The sequence below is a fragment of the Phycodurus eques genome, chromosome 14, assembly GCF_024500275.1.
Source record: "Phycodurus eques isolate BA_2022a chromosome 14, UOR_Pequ_1.1, whole genome shotgun sequence".
Classification (NCBI taxonomy): domain Eukaryota; kingdom Metazoa; phylum Chordata; class Actinopteri; order Syngnathiformes; family Syngnathidae; genus Phycodurus; species Phycodurus eques.
In genome coordinates, this window is record NC_084538.1 from 1,285,256 (window position 1) to 1,308,914 (window position 23,659).

Sequence of the window (23,659 nt, forward strand, 5' to 3'; positions counted from 1 at the left end):
ATAGCACATAAACACTCCAAAACAGTGGTAGTTTTCCATACAGTATTTTACTTATCGGGTCGCCACCTTCTTTTCCGGTTGGCGGATCCCGCCAAAGGCTATCACGTCATGGAGACATGACTTTCAAATTAAAGTGTCCTGGCTCGTAAAACAGCATATTTCAGATCAAAAATAGTCATTCATCCAGACAACTTGTTAATACAAATATATAAAGTACATAAAATGAACATATGTCCTCTTGGCATGTGTAAATTCATTGTGAAAAATGACCGTGTACTTTTACATTTTAAACCTGCCACCGGACGTGTCTTCCTAACAAGTTGCCCCACTCGTTTGTACAAAAGTATTCGCAAATATCGTGATAAGTTGTTCTTTTTAAACTTTGTCGAGTAGGCCCCTCCTTTTCCGGTTGGCGGCTTCCGGACTAAAGGGGCGAGCGGTCGAATGACGTCAGAGGAAGCCTTGCCCCGGTAAACTGTCACTCAAGACCGAGAGTCGAGGAGGGCATGAGCAGCAAGGAGACCGATCCTCCGATGTTGTACACTTATTTATGCGGGGCGTTTTGTATTTATGTGCTCCCCTCCCCAACTTTGGGAGTCTCCTTTCCTTCGTGTCGACAAACATTTAGCCTAGCTCGCTAGGTAAGGAAAACAAGTCAAAGGTAGCTGCGAGACAGACAAAGCCTGAAAGCCTCCACATGGCGTTAATCCTGTTGACGAGGTCCAGGGCACCGTTAATGACAACTTCCAGGTCGTTCAACAACGACCTACGCAAAGCCAAAGGTATGGAGCCATTTATTGTCGTCATTAGCTGGTTCGGCCTGTGTGCTCGCGTGTACATGCTAACTAGCTCGTTTTACATTAGCATTTGTGGTAGTTTTCCATTTTGGTTTCCAGCTGTGAGGTGGCGGGTGACTCACTGTCATATACTCAAATATATTCTCGTACGTGTTGCGAACGTGGCTAGTAAATGAATGCTGTCAAGTGGGAAGACAATTCGGGATTGAGGTCGTCCGAGGACAGCGGCTCAGGTCGCGTTGGATGAGGGGGATGCCGGTTGCCATGGCAGCGTCTTGGTCTTCTCAAATATACATCATGTAGCATAGGTTTGTGTTGATGTAATGACATCAATATTACAGAATATGCTCATGTGAGAAAGTGGAGAAAGGGTTTTTCCATGCTAACCGGTAACCTCACTTGTGTTCAATACGTATATTCTTTTAATAAACTGTTTCAGTAAGATGCTACTGTTGTAGATTATAGGAGAGTTCGCCAAAGAGGTGAGTGTGACGCAATTGTGCGCATGGACATAAAATTGAAACTCCGATGGCTTGCTAAAAGCAATGGCTGATAAAGTTGCATCGTCATCTAGTTTTCGCGGCTTTTTATCGCGATAGACAAGTTTGTGCCAGCTGATGCCAAGCAAGGATAGGCAGCAAAGCTTCTCTGCAACAGTGGGCACCCAGGATTTGCCTGACCCAAATCTATCCTCCTGGGCTGACCCGATACTGTATTTATGTATTTGATCAACAACTTTTAATTTAGGCCTCCACAAAAGATTTAAGGAAAGCTTACAAGTCGCAAGTGTTCATCACTCAGTAGTTAGTTGGAAAATGTTCAGATGGTGAAACGTCTCGATGCGTGGCGCGCGTTTGCATATTTGGTTAAGGCTTTGTTCAGGTCCATATCCAATTTGTAATTATTATATGATAGTTTGTCCACTTTAAAGGGTAAAATATTACCAAAAGTAATGCAGGCATCAGAATCGTCATTATTGACCAAGTTTGTCAAAAACACACAAGGAATTTGTCTTCGGTATTTAGAGCCGCTCTGGTACGACAACGGACAGCCATTTGACAGAAAATACTTTTGAGACATAAAAACATAAAAACCGGTCGAGTCTGCACAAACATTTGCCGCCACTACTCAAGTATTTATGATTGAGATGCAAGTTACTAGCTAATGTGACATTAAATATAATGATTACAAAGGAACAATGTGACATCTATATTATATTACCAAAGAAGCTGATATAAAGTTATGTGTCCTACCAGTGGTTTTGAAAACAAACGCAGTCATTACAGTAGGGGTCCGCTTAATTGCTGCGATTCAAAGCTTTCCACGAGCTTCGGGTATCTTTGGTATGCAGTCGAAGCTCTTTGGGTCATTCTTATCAAATCCGTATGTATAGCTGCTAACGCGACGCGGCAAGGCCGTTATTAATTAACGGAAATAAGTGTGAATAATCCGATGACTCCCTGTCGGCTGTTAATCGAACAATCTTTTTGCCAACCAACCAGGGGTGGGTAAAAATATCGATTCTGCAATGCATTGCAATTCTTTCCCCTGCAATTCGATATCGATTCAACAAATCTGCTAAATCGATTAAATTTCGCCAACTTGTTGACGGAGGCAATAAATGAACGAACGGGGTTTGACAAAGGAAATGCCAACATGCTACTTCTTTAGTTAGCACTGAGATATTTTTGTACTCCATATGAACAAATAAGTTATTATTTAGCCTTTTTTATTACAATTTCTAAGAGGTGATGAACGTAATTCATCTTTACATGCACGTTACCTTTTCAGTGTTTATACACAACTGTCATATTTTTTTTACTTTTGTACTCCATATATACAAATAAGTTATGTGCAAATGTTTGCAAAAAAAAAGTAATGTGACGTAAGACATATTCATACATGGCATCAAAAATATTTCAAAATTGTCAAAAGCTACTCTTAATTATTTGTGTATTATTCTTATTGAATCATTGCAACATTTAAATCAATATTGAATCAAATTGCAACCTACAGAATCAAATCGTGAAGTTGTCAACAATGCCCATCCCTACAACTAACACACCACGTGACCATTTTGGGAACGACACGGCGAACTCTCCTATAGAATATGTTTTTAGAAATGGGAAATAAAATGTTGAACAGAATTATAGGCAGTTGTTAACATTACATTTCCATATCAACATTATGTCTATATTTACTCAACATTCACAAAAAAACATGTCTTCATTATGCATCGACTTTTCCATATGTTTCATGTTTGCAGAACACCAACCACTATTTGTTGGGACTTCCAAATCATTAAGAAATAGAAATAAGAATGTTGCTAACATGGGGAACACTGTTGTCGTTAGTCGCTAAATAGCGTGACAAAGTTTGTAAGTCGACAACACGGAAGACACAAGTTGTTGCTCTTGCTTGATCGTATGGCCTACATGAACCCGTCCGTGTCCAGCCAGTCGCGGTGTTGCGCTCTTTCTCTACCGCCACAAGATGCCGCTAAAGCTCTGGCTAATAAAAATATTTGGTGCAAAATAAGTACAGTGGTACCTTGACTTCTGAGTGACCCGAGTACGGTTGCCTGTCACGATCAAATCTTTTTAGAATCGATTATCGGCGGGCGACTGTAGCTCAGTAGGTAGAGCGGGTTGTCCAGCGACTGAAGGGTCACTGGTTCAAATCCCGACCGTCGGCATGTCCAAGTGTCCTTGGGCAAGTGGGGCTGGCAGCGCCTTGCATGGCAGCATGAATGAATGTGTGTGTGAGTGGGTGAATGTGAGGCTTTGTAAAAGGACTTTGGGCACTGTGATAGTGTAGATAAAGCGCTATATAACTGCAGTCCATGTACCATTTACCATATCCAATAGATATTTCGATATTACCCTTGAGGTTTCGCAATAAAAAAAAAAATCACCCTTTGCTAAATAAATGGTTAGCGGTCGCGTTTAGCATTAGTGTGCTAGCGATTACCATATTAGGTAAAAAAAAAAAAAAAAAAATACTAACTACCATTCAGCTCATACATCATTTTATATGTACATTACACATCTAAAAGTGTCTTAAAAATCACTTACAGACTCTCCTCTGTCATTTATCAGTGGCCCAACATGACATCCGTCCTGGAATGTCCGTGTGAAGCAGTGGTTCCACTGGCGCAAACATAGTTCCAGGCGGAAGTTTGAGGCAGAAATTCTGCTTCAATCTATTTTTAAAATCAACTTAGCCGAGTCATTCGATTTGTTCATTTATTTTTCCTTAGCCCTAGACCTGAGTTAGGAGTTTTTCAACGTACGAGGTGTCGCTCGGCCAATTTGTGTGTGTGTGTGTGTTGAGTAGCAAGCAAAAATTTCAATGGCGGCAGCAGGCTTCACAGCAAGCAGCAGATGCCGCTACCGCATTTCCGGTAGCCGTTTTTACTTTCCTTTCAGTAACCAGGAACAAAGCAACAGCAATGGCAACCGTGGAACAGTGTCTGCTGGAACAAGTGGACCTAGATGACAAGGTGATACATTTAATTATGCTGCCAAATCGATTGAGAAGGCGGCGGCGTAGATGGTATGTTGAACCGAGGGGCACGCTGAGTACGTCATCACAGCATGTGACTACAACGGACCAATCACGAGAGATGATCTCCGCGGCGTTCGACGCGCGGCAACCATTTTTGCTGTGTGCGCGTCAAGCTACGCAGAGGGGCCGCGCGGGCCAATGCGTCGGTCACGTGATGCAATGCGGGCGCGGGAGTATGAAGAGGCCTGTGGCTACTCGATTGAAGGCAGTAAATGCATGGATTGCATTTTCACTGGTGGAGGCAGTTCTTCTCATTCATGAGGGTTGGACTTCTATCCTTAAACTGCATACTGTATGTTGGAACTGAGAATCTGAGACAACAAAATCAGCCTTTGCTAAACAGTTATCATTTGCGATTAGCATTAGCGCGCTAGCATTTACCGTTTTAGGTTAAAAAAAAAACGCCAACTACCATTTAGCTCACTCATACATCATGTTATATGTACATTACACATCCAATAGTGTCTTAAAAATCACTTACAGACACTCGTCTGTCGTTTTTTTGCAAAGTCAGTTAGGTTGGCTTTTCAATAAAGTGTAATGGAGTATACATTTTTATCTGATTACTCGATTACTTGATGAAATAATCGATTCTAAAACTATTCAGTCGTGACGGCCCTAGTTGAGTACACGTTTACAAGGTTGGCACTCTCTGTAGACGTAAACGCTTGACCAGGTCACTGAAAATAGTATTTATGGGCTACGTGTTGATTTTCAAACGAGTGAGCTGCTGAATGTAATGTCAAAGAGCCACATCATTAAAAGCAACACAACACCATTGCGCACACGGTTTACATTATTTCCAGTCTCTTCCCTCTGTGTCGTTTTAAAGCGACGCTCTTCCAGTATACTCTCTGTGTGTGTGTGTGTGTGTGTGTGTGTGTGTGTGTGTGTGTGCGCGTGTGTGTGATTGTGTGTGCGACTTGCTGGATCCGGTCCAGCTTGCCATGTGAGGGCCAGGGGGGGCGTGGCCTGCCCATCTGTTCTCTAACGATTGGTGGAAAGCCTCCGCGGGCCTCTCGCTGGGCCTCCTGCTGTGTCAATTGATAGTCCCTAATTAGCCCACTTCATTAGGCACACCATAACCAATACAATACAGTTGTGTCAAATCTTCACAGAAATGATATTAGACATTGTCGTGTATTGGAACTCATTTAGATGTGTACCTGAAGTGGTTACTGTACTGTATATAACGGATGTTGTGTTATTGTTTCCGTTCAAAATCTATATATTTGCTTCCTCACAGGGAAACTACAAGATGCTTCCTGCTTCAACTGCGCTGCGCTAAGAGTCTATAGTCAGAGGTGAGACAATCAAATCAAGCCAGAAAACCTCACTTGATCAACACAATTCCTAATATATAATGGTACCTGGAGTTCGTGGAACTTTTCAAGGTGCAAGCTGTCGCTCGGATGATTTTTTTTTTGTTGCTTTGACTTGGGAACGAACATTTTAGATACGAGCACGAAATGATATCAGCGAACTCAACTTCAAAACAAGCAGTTTTAGAAGTCGGGCAAAGTCTTAAAAAAAAGAAAAAAGAGGCTTCATGCTGTTTATTGCCACTCCCAGATGAAGTTTACTGGAAAACAACACATAAAGCAAAGAGAATTACACATAACACGGAAAAATTTTGTCTGGCAAAAGTCCGCTAGCTTCATGCTAACACACAATGCAAAATGTCATAGATGGGCGATCAAAACTAGCCTCAAAGTTGTGATAATTCTAACACAACTTATAGTTGAAAGCAAACGGTGCATTAACACATGTAGACAGACGGGACGGATGAATGTCATTTCCGTTTATTTTAATGGGGAAAGATGATTTGAGATACGACTTTTTGGAGTAACAAACATGGTCTCGGAAGGAATAAAACTTAGCAAAGGCACCACTGTATCTGATTGTGGCACGTCGTATCTTTGTTTGAGATCGACCTTTGTTTGGTCTTTACAGACTCGACGGTTTCCGACTAGTCGGCGCGGGCCCGCTCTCTCAGTCGGGCCCCTCGGTCTTCTCATCCGATGGCCCGCGCCGCCTGTTGAGCGCCTTCGTCCCCCGGGCGTCCCCTTCGCCGTACCCGGCCACTTCCACCGGGACGGGACCGCGGCGGCGGGACGTCCCCGGCGTCCGGCAGATACACGTCTCGCCGGCGAGGCGGGACGACTCCAAGGTGGAGAAGTCCCTGCGCTCGCTGAAGGACAAGAAGAAGCTGGAGGAAGGGGGGCCGGTGTACAGCCCCGCTCTGGACGCCGAGCCCGTCAGGCGCACGCTGCGGCAGAGGGTGGTGGACGAAATCAAGCATTACTACCACGGCTTCAGGCTGCTGTTTGTGGACACCGGGATCGCCGGACGCATGCTGTGGCGAGTGCTCAACGGACACGGTCTGTCCCGCCGGGAGAGGAGACAGGTTGGGCCTTTTTCTTGTTTGTTTACTCCAGAGAACTAAGAAGTCAGAAACATGATGGCCACCAATAATCATATTGGTATTATTGTCTAAAGCGGGCGCTGAAAAAAACATCCCGTGTGTTACATCACAAAGGACATTTTAACTGATGACGTAACGTCACTCGCTGATATGACGTGTTTGATTGGGTAATCCAAAACCAGGTGCGAGAAATGCTCTTGACACCTCCTTCCCGGGAATGTGTGGCGGCGGTCCGTCTGGTCAGCTGACGCTAGGCCCACGTGCGCGGCAAGGCGCGAGGAGGGCGACCCGGGTCACAGTATTGGCGTTAGAGTTAGCGGCTTAGCCTGAGCGGGAGGCGATCGGCGATTCACGAGTCTTCCTCACACTGCGCGGAAATCATGAGGGTCTTTGCGAAAACATGCATCCTGACAAAAATATGTATTTTGATATAGTGTTGAAATTAGTTGACTTCTTATATTTTTCAGAGTCTTAATACATTCCAAAACTCATCTAATTTTACAAAGACGTGCAGCCTGCTGACGTTTAGGGCAGTTAAGGGATCTACTGTATTGAAATTGCTTCATTTTTGTTGTTGTTAGGGCCCCGTGGGGGGCACGGAGGTTGAAATGACTCCATTTCTTACTACTAAATCACCTTTTTGTGGGCTTTAAGAAATGATATTTCGGCAGATTAATGACCTGTTTAGTAGCTTTAACTGAGAGAACTCAACTAATTTGGCCAACATTGACATTTTTTAGGAATCACAAAGCAGCCGAGTGACATAAATGTCGTCATGCGTGCTCATCGTTTAACTTGCAGCTAGCCATTGTATTTATTGAAGCCCTTTTTTCCCCAAACGTGTGCCCCCATCCCCCAGTTCCTCCGCACCTGTGCAGACGTCTTCCGCCTGCTCCCCTTCCTGGTGTTCATCATCGTCCCCTTCATGGAGTTCCTGCTGCCCATCGCGCTCAAGCTCTTCCCCAACATGCTGCCGTCCACCTTCGAGACGCAGTCCAAGAAGGTAACCCCGCAACAACACCAGAATGTCTGAAAATAAACTTTGAAGAGTAGCGATTCCTCTCCACTTTCATGTGACATCTGACATGACCTTTCACCCCGTCAGGTGCTTAGACTGTCTTGCCATGACAAGCTTTAATCCTACTGACTTGTCTAATCTCATCTGGTTGCAATTATAGCAAGCTTTTCCTGTACGTTATGTTTTCTAAAAAGGACATACCATACATAATGTCACATGGCAAGCTGTCAGTCTGCCTGTCTCCGATTATTCCTATATATATGTGTGTGTGTGTGTGTGTGTGCGTGTGCGTGCGCGCTGGTGGTGCCTTGAGATACGAGTGACCTGACTTTAAAGTTTTCTGTGAACTCGACTCACTTCACAGCAAGCAGAGAGTGAACAATTCTATAAAAAGAGCCTTCAAGCTATTTTTTACCACTCCCAGCTGAGGTTTACTGTCAAAATAAACTACTCACTCGAGTTGCACTGCCCTGTACTTTTGTTTTATTTCTTCTGTCATTCAGTTTTTAATATTATTTTATTGACGTGCAGTGTCCTTGAGGGCCACGAAAGGCGCTTATGACTAAAATGCCTTATTATCATTATTGTTCTTATTAAAACAAAGACAATTGCACATTGCGTCATTGAAACAGCCACATAGCTTTGCCTTATACGAAAGTCCGCTAGCTTAATGCTAAAACATCACGAGAAACGTCATAGACGGACAGGTTCACAAATAGCATCAGTGTCTTGGTGTTATAACCCTTTAAGCAAGGGGTATTTAAACACAAATTGTGGAGCAACAGATGTAGACAGTCAATATTACAACACACAGTCATATTCTTTATCCTCTGCAAAAAACGACGAATATTACTGCAGCCCCCCGAGGAGTGTCCGCTTCCGTATAGATCGGTATCGTTTCCCAGTGGCCGAGGCGTGCACATCAGAAGGAGAAGCACAATGTTGAACTGAAGCACAAAATGTGGCAAAAAAACTCTTTAATTTGTTACATTTTGATTATGTCATTACTCTATGTTTATATAAAGTACAATGTTATAGAATGCTTTTTTTCCCCTTAATCAAAAAACATCCATCCATTTTCTGAGCCGCTTCTCCTCACGCGGGTCGCGGGTGTGCCGGAGCCTATCCCAGCTGTCATCGGGCAGGAGGCGGGGTAAGCCCTGAACTGGTTGCCAGCCAATCGCAGGGCACATACAGACAAACAACCATTTGCACTCACATTCACACCTCTGGGCAATTTAGTCTCCAATTCATGCCTGTTTTTGGGATGTGGGAGGAAACCGGAGTGCCCGGAGAAAACCCACGCAGGCACGGGGAGAACATGCAAACTCCACACAGGCGGGACCGGGGATTGAACCCCGGTCCTCGGAACTGTGAGGCTGACGCTCTAACCAGTCGATCACCGTGCCGCCTTCAAAAAAACACTACAAATTATTAAAAAAAAAATTTCGGGAGCCATTTTAATGGCATTTCCATTCATTTCTAACAAAGATGATTTTGAGATATGAGTCTTCTGAGTTGCGAGCATTGTCACGGAACAAATTAAACTTGTAACTGAAGGCTCCACTGTTTCTGTCAGTGTATGTACATAGACACACACACTTCTCCATAATCACCTTCTGTGTATGCCTGCATTATTTTCATAACAATTCTATACAATTGTCCCCAGAAAATCCAAACCTTATTCGCATCCTTGACCTGTTTCTTACCTAGTGTCCCCCTCCACAATGTGTCCTTTTATTTGCACAATACCGTCAACAAACAAATAGCAATGAAAAGAAAACCTCCTTGTCGGAGGTCATTAATCCTTCAGGTGTCGTGCAACTATTTCCGCACAGGAGGAGAGGTTGAAAAAGGAGCTGCGCGTCAAGCTGGAGATGGCCAAGTTCTTGCAGGACACCATTGAGGAAATCGCTTTGCGCAACAAGGCTGCCCAAGATGACGTCGCCGAGGAGTTCTCCACATTTTTCCAGAAGGTTGGTGAACGACGGAGAACGTGTGCTTGATATAGCGTTACAGTTGTATATGCGTTCAACACATCTCAACTTTATTTATAGAGAACCGACTATACAAATATAGTTCAATTACATAAGTCGTCCGTTATCTGTTCCTAGATCCGAAACTCCGGCGAGCGTCCCAGCAACGAGCAGATCTTGCGCTTCTCCAAACTGTTCGAGGACGAGCTGACGCTGGACAACCTGACCCGGCCCCAGCTGGTGGCGCTGTGCCGCCTGCTGGAGCTGCAGTCCATCGGCACCAACAACTTCCTGCGCTTCCAGCTCATCATGAAGCTGAGGAACATCCGCGCAGACGACAAGGTTTGCTGCGTCTCGAGACGCCTCGTTTGCTCATGCGGGTTTGCTTTTTAAAACGGACAGATGGGCCAGCTCATTTGTACAGGAGGTCAAAAACAATAGTTTGCTTTCATAATAAAATAATTTGTCATTTGTTTTTCACTTTGAATGAATCAATTATTGATAAAAGAATTGTGTAAAATGTGTACGTAAACTGTAAAACAATTCCTTCTCATGATTTTTATTTGTAATTAATGTGATGATAATGAATTAACCAATGATTTAATGAATACAAAAATACAAACCGTTGTTTGAATGTGTGTAAAATATGTAAAATAGTTTATTTTAATAGTAAAATAATCATTCTCACTATTAAGGTAATTATCAATTAACCAATTGTCTATTAAAATAAATGTAAACATTTTCAAGCACTTGTTAAAATGTATATATCAAATATGTAAAATTGTTGAAATTTGTCAATGTTAATGTTATTCATAATTTAATGATAAAGTAACCAATTATTTCGTAAAATAAATGGTAAAAAAGATGTAACATTTTTCACAAGATAAATGAATACCAACTCAATAAAACTCAACAACATCATTTTAATTAACCAATTTTGGGACACAGCGGCTATATTGAAATATGAATTTCAATATTTTAGGACCCTATATTGCCCCGTCCTGGTTGAATGGAAGCGAGTGCCGTGAGATGAAAGTCGGCGTTCTTTCTCCTCCTTTCCAGCTGATCGCCGAGGAGGGCGTGGCGAGCCTCAGCGTCAACGAGGTGCAGGCCGCCTGTCGGGTTCGAGGGATGAGATCGCTGGGCGTCACCGAGGATCGACTCCGGGAGCAGCTCGGCCAGGTAACGGCCGACGCGCAACACGGCTGCCTCGGCTCGTCCTGCGCTCTGTACGATTTGGTTCCCGCCAGGACTCGCCGGATGAACAGCCAGTTATCTTCTGTATCCATCAGAGAGAGATGCTCTCGTAGACTGCGAGGCGTCGCCGCTCCGCAGTGTTGTGCAGTCGAGTCCGAAGTGACCACGTTTATGTGTCCAGTCGTCGTATGTCGCGTTGGTCAATTCTTACATTCCAGTGGTCTCTGACATGTGGTTGCTCTGCAATGTTTATATTCTCCGTCGCGTTTTGTGCATCCATGTTTACGTTCTCTGCAATGTCGCGTGCGTCCACGTTTACGACTTTCCGGTGGACTCTTGACGTGTGGTCGCTCCACAATCTTTGCGTCCATGTTTACTTTCCAGTACACTCTGAAATGTGGTTGCTCCAAAAGTTTGTGCACGCCCATGTTTACGTTCTCCAGAATGTTGTGTGCATCCATTCATAGATTTCAGTAGGCTTTGATGTGTTGTTGCTCCATAGTGTTTTGTGCATCACGTTTTAAGTTCTAGTAGACTGCCGTGCGGTCTCTCCACAATGTATGCAATATCTTTACGTTACAGTAGATTCTGGGTCTGACGTCTGGCCAGTAGACTGACGTGTGGCCGCTCCGTAATGTTGTGGACATCCGTGTCGTCGTGTATTACACACTGTACCATGTCACCAAATTGTGCGTCTCGTAGTGGCTGGAGCTTCATCTGAAGCAGCAGATCCCCACCTCCCTGCTGCTGCTTTCGCGAGCCATGTACCTCCCCGACACGCTGTCCCCCGCCGACCAGCTGAAGACCACCCTGCAGACGCTCCCCGAGATGGCGGTACGTCGGCATCGCGGTCCTCCGTGTCCCAAAGTGCTACCGCGGCGTTCAGTCTTGTCATTTGTCCGCAGACGAAGGAGGCCCAGATGATGGTGGCCGAGATGGAGCTGTCCAAAGTGGACAACAAGACCAAAGTGGAGACCACGCTGCAGGAGGAGGCGGCCATACGCCAGGACAACAAGGACAGGGAGATGGAGAGGCTGGCCGACGCCGCAGAGAAGGCTGCCAGGGTACCAAATGCTTGCACTTTAAGCAGCATGCTCGTTATACACCGCGGGGTGTCCAAATGGTTTCCTCGCGGGGCCGTGTATAGAATCGTGGAAGGAAGCAAGGGCCACTTTGAAATTCATCAACATTAATTCGTTAGACACGCTAAAACCAATCCGTCAAGCAAATATATATTGTTTCTGTATAAGAGCCAAAGCAGGAGCAATCGTTCATAAATTGACAATTTTTGAAGTAGTTATTTGAGGGTTATTAATGTATTATGTTCACAAATTGGTCCTTGACACCAAGTAGAAGGTGGAGCAAACCACCGTTTTCAATTCTGAAACTGAATTCTTTATTCACCGTTACAAAGAGATTTTTTTTTTTATTTTGTTATTTTTTAAAAACTATTTTTGTTATAGAAAGGCAAGCACGGTGGGCGGCTGGTTCGCACATCCGCCTCACAATTGTGAGGTTGTGGGTTCAAATCCGGCCTGGCTTGTGCGGAGTTTGCATGTTCTCCCCGTGTTCTCCCCGTCCGTGCCTGCGTGGCTTTTCTCCGGGCACTCCGGTTTCCTCCCACATCCCAAAAACATGCGTGCTAGGTTGATTGAAGACTCTAAATTGCCCATAGGTGTGAATGGTTGTTTGTTTCTATGTGCCCTGCGATTGGCTGGCGACCAGTTCGGGGTGTACCCCGCCTCTCGCCCAGAGTCGGCCGTGATAGGCTCCAGCACGCCTGCGACCTGCGTGAGGAGAAGCGGTTCAGGAAATGGATGGCTGCATAGTTGTAAATATTTGCTTTGCCTCTTTGCATATCTGGAAAAGCTCCATGTAGGAAACAAAAAAATCATTAGTCATTTGTAGTAGTCATCGTAGTAGCTGCTGTAGTTTTGGTGGGGATGTGGGTGTCACAATCCCGCTAACCCTTTTGCTTGTTTTTGTTCTAAAAATGTTTGAAGGAAATAATGTTAAGTGAAAGAATCAGGTTGAGGCTCAAGCTGTTGAAGTCATAAGACCTTTATCAACTGCTGAAGTAACTGAGCCAGTGCATTTATTCCAACATAAACTCATGTTGACATCATGCTGAACCCTCGGCGCCCCCTGCAGGACAGTGAGGAGCTGGAGGCCGAACGAAGCGGGCAGACGGTGTCTCAGGCCGACGAGCTCAGGGACACGGCACCCGTCCTCGAAGGAGTTAAAGTAATTTTCTTTTATTTTTACCTTTTTGATCAACTGTACATGTGTAGCGTTTTTAGCCATTTTTCCTGTATGCCCTTAACGCGTTTGCATGTCAGCTTTTGTTTTAGCTCCACCGACTCAACCTTTTGCTTTCCTACGCTGTCATTATTTTCTTTCTTCTTCTTGTCTACCAACACAGTTTGAACAGTGGCAGACATTCCTGCGTTACCAGGTTAGCTTTTGTGCTATCTAAGGCTATCTCCTCCTCCCAAATGATGCTCACGCGCGTGTCTCGAACAGGCTCCCCACGTCGTGCTCCTGCTCCGTAGACCCCCGAAATGTGTTCCAACCGTCACAAAATAAAATCAACGTAAATATGGAGACATGAACATTTCCTTCATATGTATAGTTTTAACTCCAATACTCGCCATGAACGAGCTTTGTCTCCACTTTTTTAGGGTGTGTGGAGTCAAACTAGGTACAAAAACATTAATATTACCATATATCATTGAATGAACTATGAATTATACCAACTGACTTTGCCTCATGATTGTTCCAAAGTATTGTGACAATTCCTCAGTGATTCCTCCCCTTGTCTTGTTAATGTGGTGTGTGCGCGTGGACACTTCTGCTCCCTTCCACTGTGGTTCATTTCCATCGTTTGTTACGTTCAAAGGGTGAGGAGATCACCAAAGAGGAGATCGACATGATCAGCGACGCCTGCTCCAAGCTGAAGGAGCAGAAGAAGCTGCTGACTCTGGAGAAGGAGGAGCTGGAGGAACTCAAGGACGACGTGCTGGAGTACAATGAGGTGCGTTCTCTCGACTCTCTATGGCAGTGCTTCACTTTCACGTGAGGCTCATCAATAGTGTTAGCTCGCATACGAGCCGAGATCAGGGATGGGCAACTTGCACACTTGGAGTGGCCCTTCGATTAATTTTTGTTGTTTTTGGTTTTCTTTTGAAAATTGTAAATGTACCAGTAGGAAACATGGCCCAAACATTTTGGCCAAACATTTTTTAAAATGATAAATCAGTGTCCTCTACTGTAACAGAGCAGTTTTGGGTGGTAATAACATCATTTACCACTAACCCTAACCCGAGCAGACATCGCTTACTGTAGCGCCAGATGTTCTCCATCAGAGAAGAAGAGTGGTGCCCCTGGGAGCGCTGACAAAAAACTGCGGCCTCCGCCATCATTTAAGTTGCCCATCCGTGGCTTAAGTAACCTGCGGGCACAAACTAAAGTGGCACATGCAGAAAAAAGTGCGGGCACGAGCACTTTACACAAACGGTATTGAGTCATTCAATTTTCAAAGAATAACGGAGGAGAGGTTCCAAAATAAATCAGGGAATTTGCAAATGCCAAACCGTGACAATGCAGCTTTTCACTGTGTTGAATATGATTGTAAACCACTGTAACATTATGCACACTTTGAACTTTAACACTGCACTTAATTATAGGAAAATAGAAACATCTATACAGTGGAACCTCGATAGAACGGAGTGATAGGGGCGGGGGTGGTTGTCCGTGACAATTGTCCGTGACATTGAAGCGCTTTTTTTTTTTTTTTTTTTTTTTGCACACATATTACTGTACTGTACAAAATTGTTTTGTAGGGTTTTTTGTGCCCTAAAACATCCAGTACAATACAAAGTTATTGTAAATAACTAACAACAAAGCTTAAACATTTTGGAAAGTTTCACATTTCATCCAAACTTACCACACTGGTGTCATGGTGACATTGTTGACCTACAGTACTTAACATAGGCGAGTCACTTTCATAAGCTGCGAGGAATTAGTGTGCTTCCTAGTTCCAAATCTGCTTCCAAAGCTGAACGGCTTGACCAAAGAAGTGTTACTGTACCAAAAATAGTAATAAAATAATATTCCAGACTCCAAAGACTTGTTTTGTATTCCCCAGAGGTAACACTGCCGCCATGATGACCTCTCTCTGCGCTGCAAGTCTATGTACAATAGATAGAACCATCATTACGCCACTTCACTATCCCACATTCAACAGGGCCGCCACATAGGCACGGGACGCACGTCTTTTGGAATTGGATCGAGTCATATTGTACATCTGTCACCCGGAAATACGTCCGTCCCATTTTCTGTCTGCATTGCACCACAGCGCCAGTAAACAACAGTGGCCAATTGTGCAACTAGCAGACTTTGTCAAAGGCAGTTTAAGTGACAAATGGAAACTATTTTTGGACGCATTTTTCAGTCCCGACGGTCCGTTTTATCCAATGCCCGTTATATAGGGGTCCGTTTTATCGAGGTTCCACTGTACTTTAATTATGATTCAATTAAAATGCTTTTCTCTTCAAAGTTAAATAACAAATTACAAAAATAAATGTTTAAAAAAAGAAACACTTCTCAAGATTAAATCCAATTGACTGTACTTAAAAGTTAAAAACAAATGAACTTTTCGGGGAAATCCACTGATGTCTGCTAAAGCGCAGTGTGTTTGCATTCATCGCTAAGAAGTTTGCCACACACCGCCCACCGAATCCCGCAAGTAGTACCTTATACCACACTTTGAAAACCAGAGCTGGATGGTGCTCACTCACACTATCGTCGCGGTACGTCACGCAGGACCTGGAGGAGATCAAGAAGGAGCTCTCCAAGACGGGCCAGGAGAAGGCGGTGTGCGAGTCCAAGGCCAGCCGGCGTCTGTCCAAGAGGGTCAACCGCATGATCGGACGCATCGACAAGATCATCGGCGAGCTGGAGAAGGACAAGGTCATCCTGGACGGACAGATGGGCAGCGGAACCACGCCGCCCATCGGGTAAGAGCCGGAACAAATACCGCCGTGCCGACCTCGTCATCACCACGTCATGCCTTGCTTGCATGGTAAAATCTGGTGGAGATCAATGGCTCAAATACGTCTTTTCCAAGCACCAACCATTTTAAGATCCCTAATGGACTGTTAACCTTTACAGCTTATTCTTGACTAAATATAGCGACGCTACAAGGTAAGATGAGCGGCAATCAATTGCTTTTTAATTTTATTGAATACATTTTTTTTTTTTTTTTACTGCTTCCACCAATGCTAACATGGCATCGTGGTTGTCTGCTGTGATTGGGCTGCGAGCCACATTGACATGAATCCCAGATGGATGCAGTCAACCTTCGCCATGCTCACGAGTTGTAGGGACCAAGACCTGCCCTGCCGCAAATGGCAAAAATTGTTTGGTAATTGCCTATATCAATTGTTTTAAAACCAAAATAAACCACGAACCATGATCCCAAAACACATCAACATCATTTCAATATCGTTTTACAGCAATACAGTTACAAATAAATGCCTTTCAGCTAAGCACATACAACATATTCCAACAATTCTCACACGTACTAAAATAAAGTCAGTGCCTACTAACGTCTAGGACACAAGTACAAAACAAATACACATGTCCATGAGGACACAAGTAGACAAGGACACTTTAGACAGGATGCTAAGACACAAGTGCATTGGTCCATTATGCCACAACATATATTTACAATTGCCTATATCACTAGATGAAACCCGAATTATACTGTACCCCAAACTATGATCCCAAAACACTTCAATATCATTTCAAACTCATCTTACAACATTACCCTTGACAAAATATGGCTTACAGATGAAGAATACCAATTAGTACTTTCCCATTTGATCACCTTTTTGACTCAGATGACAATGACATTTTAAAAATACCTTTTGCAAAGGACTCCTAATCTTCAGTTGTGCTCTCGCTGTACGTTACGTGAAGCAGCTAGCTGTTAGCGGCTGTTACCATCCACCGATGCCAATAACTGTCCGGACCTTTCTCTGCATCATCTAAAGAAAGTTACCACCCTGTTTTGTCCGGCGCCACAAGGAGCCTCCCGTGCCGGTCGGACACGCCACTGTTCACTGCCGAGCCGGCCGGTTACTCCGTTCACTTGGCACCTAAGGAGCCGGGCGTCTGGGCGGATTGCTTCAGAAAGAGCTCAAACAGGCGAGGGTTCACTGTAGAGATTAGCACCTGGAATGATTATTATTTTTTTTCTAGCATGAATTAACATAAGAACATTCTAGAAGCTTGCTGGGAAACGTTTGATTGGTGTGATCATCGGGGGGGTCGGGGGTGGAATTGGGCAGTGGACCGCAGCATGCCGACCCCCCCCGCCAAACAGGCGAACAAAACAAATCTCCACCGGCCTTTACACCCCCGCCCAAGTCGGTAACGCATTTTCCTGTATCCAGTCTCTTCTACACCTTCAGGGAGAACCTGATCAGCATCGACGAGCTCATCGGCGTCATGCGGCAGATCCAGAACATTCCCGAGCACAAGCTGCAGAGGATCGCCGAGGCGCTGGACGACAACAAGGACGGCAAGATTGACATCGACGATGTCATCAAGGTGCGGCGACGAAACCGGCGGGCATTGTGAAATGGCCGCGATAAAGAAAAGTTGGGACGTTGTGTTAAACATAAATAAAAATAGAATACAATGATTTGCAAATCACGTTCAACCTAAATTTAATTGAATATACTACAAAGACAAGATATTTAATGTTCAAACTGATCAACTTGATTGTTTTTAGAAAATAAACATGAACTTAGAATTTGATGGCTGCAGCACGTTCCCAAAAAGTTGGGACAGGGTCATGTTTACCACTGGGTTACATCAACTTTTCTTTGAACAACATTCAATAAACGTTTGGGAACTGAGGACGCTAATTGTTGAAGCTTTGGAGGTGGAATTCTTTCCCAGTCTTGCTCGATGTACAGCTTCAGCCGTTCAACACTCCGGGGTCTCCGTTGTCGTATTTGACGCTTCATAATGCGCCACGCATTTTCAATGGGAGACGGGTCTGGACTGCGGGCAGGCCGGTCGAGTACCCGCACTCTTTTACTACCAAGCCACGCTGTTGTTTATCGTTTTATTTATGTTTAACACAACGTCCCGACTTCATTGGAATTGGGGTCGTACATCAAATTTGGCGCGTCGGAGCCTCACTCAACTCACTGAGTCAGGTTCACACGGATCAAGTGAATTCAGCAACTCGCAATGCACTTTTGCAGACAGGGCGTGTGTTTCTCTGACTGAGACGGAGAAAACAGAGAAAATGATTTGGTGTCGTTTAGAGGGAAGCGTTTACGTATTCTGAATTTCCAAAGTAGCTAAATTAGTTTCTAGGTGCTTTCTAGGAAAAACCTTGCTAGGGTAGTCTGAAAAGTTTCAAAATCAATGTCTCGGTCCCGGCTTTCTGTTAGTCTCCTTTCACATTGCCACCATGGACCGGAAAAAGCTAGAACGGGCCCCTGGAGCTTTGTCATGCACTTTACTGCCACCTACAGGACATCAAGAGAACAGAACCAATTTATACACGCCTTGTTGGATTTGACTAGACTTTCAGTTGTGCCATAACCATACAGTCTGTAATTTGTAACCGTTTTCACTGATTTGTTGCTTCTTTACTGCATAAAGTTTGTGACGAACGCCAATTCTTGTGATTAGTATAAAATATCCATTCATTTTTATTTTTCTATCCCTTTCCATAATGTGCAGCCTCACAGGTTGTAAAACAACCCCAAAAAGTGACATTTTTATCAGGAGCAGCTTTTTGCAGCCAGCACAGGGAGACACTATTTTTGAAATTAAAATGTAATAATTGTCCATGCTTGGTAGAATATCTCCTCTTCCCCAAATCTAAATTGCATCATTCATTTGCTCCACAAGAGTGCATTAAATGCCTCTTTTGGAAACCAAGAATAGTAGCTGTAACGCTAACTGTTGCGCTTTCTGGCATGTAGCGGTCCAACAGTTACTCAATTCATCGACAACTAATCGATTGTCAAATTAATCAACACATATTTTATACATTGATTCATCGTTCCGAGACGTTTAACGTAAAATTGTCCCAATCCTCAGAATTTCAGACTCTCAGCAGGAAATCCCTCTGATTTCTGTAGTCCTCCATGAAAGCAGGCTGATGATCTTCTTGTTTCGTCAAAATCTTGTACTTTAGACAACAATGAACATTTTTGCCCATTTTCTGACATGTTGCACACCAAACCAGGAACTGAATCATTATCAGTTGGAAATGATGTCCTGTTTTTGAATAAAGGGATGAAATACATTTATTAATTGGAAAAAATAGTCTCGAGAAGAATCGATGATCAAAATAATCGTGAGTTGGAGCCCGACTGGCCGGTTTGTTTGGCCTTGGCGGATGCTGACACGGCTTTGTAAGCGTCATCAATCCTCCCGGCTCGTCTCAATTTGAACGATTATCTGCCGGCAGGTGGTCGAGCTCATCGACAAGGAGGACATCGACATCTCCACCACGCAGGTGTCCGACATCATGGTAATGCTGCAGAAGGAGGAGAAGCTGGTGGAGAAGGAGAAGGCCAAAGAGAAGGCGGAGAAGGAGCAGGCGGCCAAGCTCAACGGCTAGAAGAAGGTGAAGAAGATGGCGGCCGTGAACCGCCTGTGGCGGAAGGTATACCAACAAAACAAAAACTGCCTTCTGAAAATGTACTTCTGCCACAAAGTGAACAAGCGCCTACTGCCTTTAAAAGGCACCACGTCAAAGAAATGTCGACTGATGGTGTAAATTACACTGTAGTCTTGTTTTGTTATTTATTGGACCAGGGGGCATGTTGGAATCGCTCGTTTCCGCAGCAGGATGGCAGCAAAGAACACATCGAAAACGTAAAAAGAAATAATAATAATAATAATAACATCAACAGATTGAGTGTGAACAATCGGGGACGAGCGATGCTTTCTGCACTTTAGTAACAAACATCACTGTCAGTCCTGCGCTTTGTTCATTCTTCACATTTGGATTTGTACATGAACGTGTGTCACTTCAACCAAAGAAGGTTCCCTTCAAACTATTTCCTTTTTGCACTGCTTCTTCATCATCATCATCATCATTATTCAGTGCATTGACTGACAGCTGTCAATCACTCTGGCAGCAGAGGCTTGCACGTCGACTTGAGCGATCGTCGAAGTGGCCGTGAAGGGGACGTTGTCGTTCTGCGGGCGCCATGGTTACGTACGTGCCGGCTTTCTTGTAACGCGAACATTTCAAGTTCCAGTTGAACTTAAATGAGTCGAGGGGGTCAAGGATAAAAGGCAAACAACTTTGATATGCCAATCAAAGGTGAGGCCGTGTTCACACTCACAACAAACAAAATCGAGTGCCGTTGCTGTGCTAGAACTCGCAAGTGAACCCCAGTGTGGTTTGGTTCACTTGAGCTCAAGTGTGGAAAAAGAGCTAAGTACTAGAGCTAATGTATGCATTATTAGGATTATTCTTATTTTTGTTTGAAATTTTGGCCCAGATCAGCACTGCTAGTGTTGCCAAACAAGTGAGCCAAGACCACCTGCAAGTGACCTCTGGCACGGTTCAGTTCACATGACCTCAGGTGCGAACGCCGCACAGATCAAAGATGTGGACCGGTGTTGAAAAATGTCGTTTGATACGAATATCAGTGTTCATTTTGGTCCCGGCCAAATCTGCTAGCTGGCCGAGATGGCTTGCAAGTGAACTCTGGCGCGGTTCGGGTCACTTCAGCTCAAAGGTCATCGCTGTTCAGAACAAAGACGCCGAGCTCCAACCCTGGCACCATTTATTTTTTATTTTTTCAAATGTCGGTCCAGACCAACTCTGCAGGTGACCGCTAGCAAGTGAACTCAGGTGCAGTTCAGTTCACGTGAGTTCAAATGCGGACGTCACACAGGGCAAAGACACGGAGCAGCTCGAGGGCGACCAAATATCGGTCGGTGTTCATTTTTGTCCCGGCCAAATCTGCCAGCGTCACGAAACAAGTAACCCGAGACCGCTTGCAAGTGAACTCTGGCGCGCTCGTTCCACTTGAGCTCAAGTGTGAAAACTACTTGGATCAAAGACATGTAACTGGAACCCCGGCGCCATCTTTTATTTTGAGAGGAGCAGAGTGCCGAACTGTGAACAATCACAGGTCTCTAATACCCCTTTCAAACTGAGTCGGTACCTGCGCCGGAACCAAAATTAGCAGCAGTTCTTTCCACGATATCAGGAAGTCACGGCTCCAACATGCAGCCTCCAAACCGGTCTGAGGAGGTGTGCGAGCTGGCATGTGGCACCAGCACCCAAACCACAACGTGGCACCAGCTCAGTGCCAAAGTTAGTCCAATGCAACAGAGGAGCATTACCAGTTTCTGTCAACGGGCGGCGGCGGCGTTGGGAAACGGTATCGATGTACAGAAGGTCCCTACGGAAAGCTGTTTGACCATTTATTCAATATCCTTGACATCCATTCTAAGGACCATGTACGAGTACACGCTTTACGTGTTTTTTTCCACCGCTAGTACTACTTTTGACCTACTAGTACAACCTTAAGCTGGATAGTTGGCAATGTTTGAGCATTTATTTCATATCCAGCTCCTCACTAGTACAACAACTTTGGCATACTTTGAAAACTATGCACGAGTTGACAACTTGCGTGCCAGTAGTACTACTATTGTTGCAGCAGGGTACGAAGGATCGAGAATAAATGCTCCGAGGGCTTCCCGTCGATCTCAGATCGGGCTTTCTTCGGAAAGCCAATCGGGTTATTTTGGCTCACGTCATTGCAAGTTTGATCGCGGCTCTGACTATTTCTTGGGATGTGTTTGCATCGCTTAAGACTCAAACCGTCCTCGGAACAAACGCAATAAGCATATATGCATTCAAAATGTTTTCTTTATTATTATTTTGTGGAAAGGGAGCAGAAGTGCTTGTTATGAGTAGTTTTTAGGATTATTTTGTGCTATTTGCTTTGGCAGCTGTGGTGGCGATCAAAAAGGCAGCTGGGAATGAGCGAGAAGCTGAAAATGACAAAAAAAAAAGCAGACGGGTCGAATCGGCAGCATTGTACATACACGATGGATTCCTTTTGTTTTTATTATCATGTAAACGAATGGCTTCTCCTGGAAAGGAATGGAGTAGTTGAACTTTTGACAGCTTGTGATTGTCGCCACAGTGATTGTAACGCAACTGAAATGACTTGCAAATCATATTTACACCCAAAAAAAGGATAACTATTTGCTGTGTTGTATCACTGCACATGATTTGTAGATTATTTTGAAATCATTTTTATTATTTATTTAATCTTATTGCAACTTTGGTGATTTATTTTATTATTATTTTTTTAAGGAAGCTATACTTGAAATGTTGGGAGGGGGGGAGGGGGGAATGCTTCACCCCCCAATCAAATGAATATCATTATAAAAACAAGTAAAAACCACAACGTACTAAAAGTGAAATAAATAACACAAAGCTCCTGGAGTCCTTCGTTGCTGTGTTGTTTTCTTTTTTGTGTCCTATTTGACTTTTCCACCATTTTTTCAAGGTAAACTTCCAAATGGAACCCAAACCAGGACAACAATATGGATATCAATACAGCGCGTCTTATGTTTATTTAGTTCTTGGTTGTCGTCGTCGTACAAAGCTGAAGGGGGCTTCCCAAGTTGCGGCCTGCGGGTCGTCACGTCAAAACGCTTTGTTTCCTTCGTCGATCAGGAAGTTTGCGGGCTTTTTGCGGCTCGGACGAGGCCGAGCGATGAGGAGGCGACGACTGACGACTGACCGAGGAGAGCGATTAAAAGACGACTTTGAGGAGGTCAGGCAAAGCGACCGTGTTTGAACGTTTTTGATTGATTGATTTTTTTGTGTCTGACAACGGCAGGAAAAGACTTCTGTGAATGATTACTGTGGCTAATATTAATAGCGGTAATAACAGCAATACAATATGATTGAAATCCTAACTCTGACTTTAAACCCTAATTTTAAAAACCCTAACTCTGGCTTGAAACCCTAATCATGGCTTGAAACTAGGGTTCTGACCGATTATTCGGCCAGCTGATTTTATTGGTCAATATGCACTCTCTTCAAATCGTTTTTTTTTTTTTTTTTTTTTTTTACACTAACACATTATAGCATAAAACGAAAATAATTGACCGTTAAATCAGCAAAGATTGGCAAAAAAAAAATCGGCTGATTTTGCCAGATTTTCCTCTTTGTTGTAAAATTGAACAAAGGTCAAAGTCTTGCAAAACAGTCAAATGTTGTGCCTGTAATTCAGATCTTCGTTTTTGTAAGCATTAAGTGAGCAAAGAAGTTATTTTATTCCTTGTATATTTTTCTAAATTAATCGGCCTATTAATCGTCTATCGGGATTTTATTCTTCCAAATATCGGAATCGGCATTGGCCTCAAAAATCTGTATCGGTTAGGCTTTGAAACAGTAAAGCTCTTAAAACCATCATTTGAAACCCTGATTTGAAATTTTAATCCTGGCTTCATTTGAAACTGTAACCCTATTTTGAAACTCTAAAACTGCTTGAAACCATCATTTGAAACCTTAACCCTGTCTTAAAACCCCAATCTGAAACTTTATCCCTGGCTTGAAACCCCAAGTCTTGCTAGAAATGATCATTCTGAAGCCTAACCT

At 43.9% G+C, this 23,659-nt stretch overlaps 1 protein-coding gene across 5 annotated transcripts in view; it reads left to right on the top strand.

The window, feature by feature from the left end:
• Positions 1–398: 398 nt before the first annotated feature.
• Positions 399–23,659, top strand: part of letm1 (leucine zipper-EF-hand containing transmembrane protein 1) — a 32,920-nt gene continuing 9,659 nt past the window's right edge. The window contains exons 1-15 of one of the 5 annotated variants that reach the window (XM_061695600.1): positions 399–782; positions 5,611–5,668; positions 6,318–6,771; positions 7,649–7,792; positions 9,646–9,783; positions 9,922–10,125; positions 10,846–10,965; positions 11,683–11,814; positions 11,886–12,044; positions 13,132–13,224; positions 13,403–13,435; positions 13,880–14,014; positions 15,805–15,998; positions 17,439–17,595; positions 19,484–19,681. In XM_061695600.1, the coding sequence (XP_061551584.1) occupies positions 698–782; positions 5,611–5,668; positions 6,318–6,771; positions 7,649–7,792; positions 9,646–9,783; positions 9,922–10,125; positions 10,846–10,965; positions 11,683–11,814; positions 11,886–12,044; positions 13,132–13,224; positions 13,403–13,435; positions 13,880–14,014; positions 15,805–15,998; positions 17,439–17,595; positions 19,484–19,636 (2,259 nt within the window). In that variant the 5' untranslated portion in view covers positions 399–697 and the 3' untranslated portion in view covers positions 19,637–19,681. Of the gene's footprint in view, positions 783–5,610; positions 5,669–6,317; positions 6,772–7,648; positions 7,793–9,645; positions 9,784–9,921; positions 10,126–10,845; positions 10,966–11,682; positions 11,815–11,885; positions 12,045–13,131; positions 13,225–13,402; positions 13,436–13,879; positions 14,015–15,804; positions 15,999–17,438; positions 17,596–19,483; positions 22,830–23,659 lie in introns of all 5 variants that reach the window. The other 4 variants (XR_009769764.1, XR_009769765.1, XR_009769766.1 and 1 more) reach the window with 4 other exon arrangements.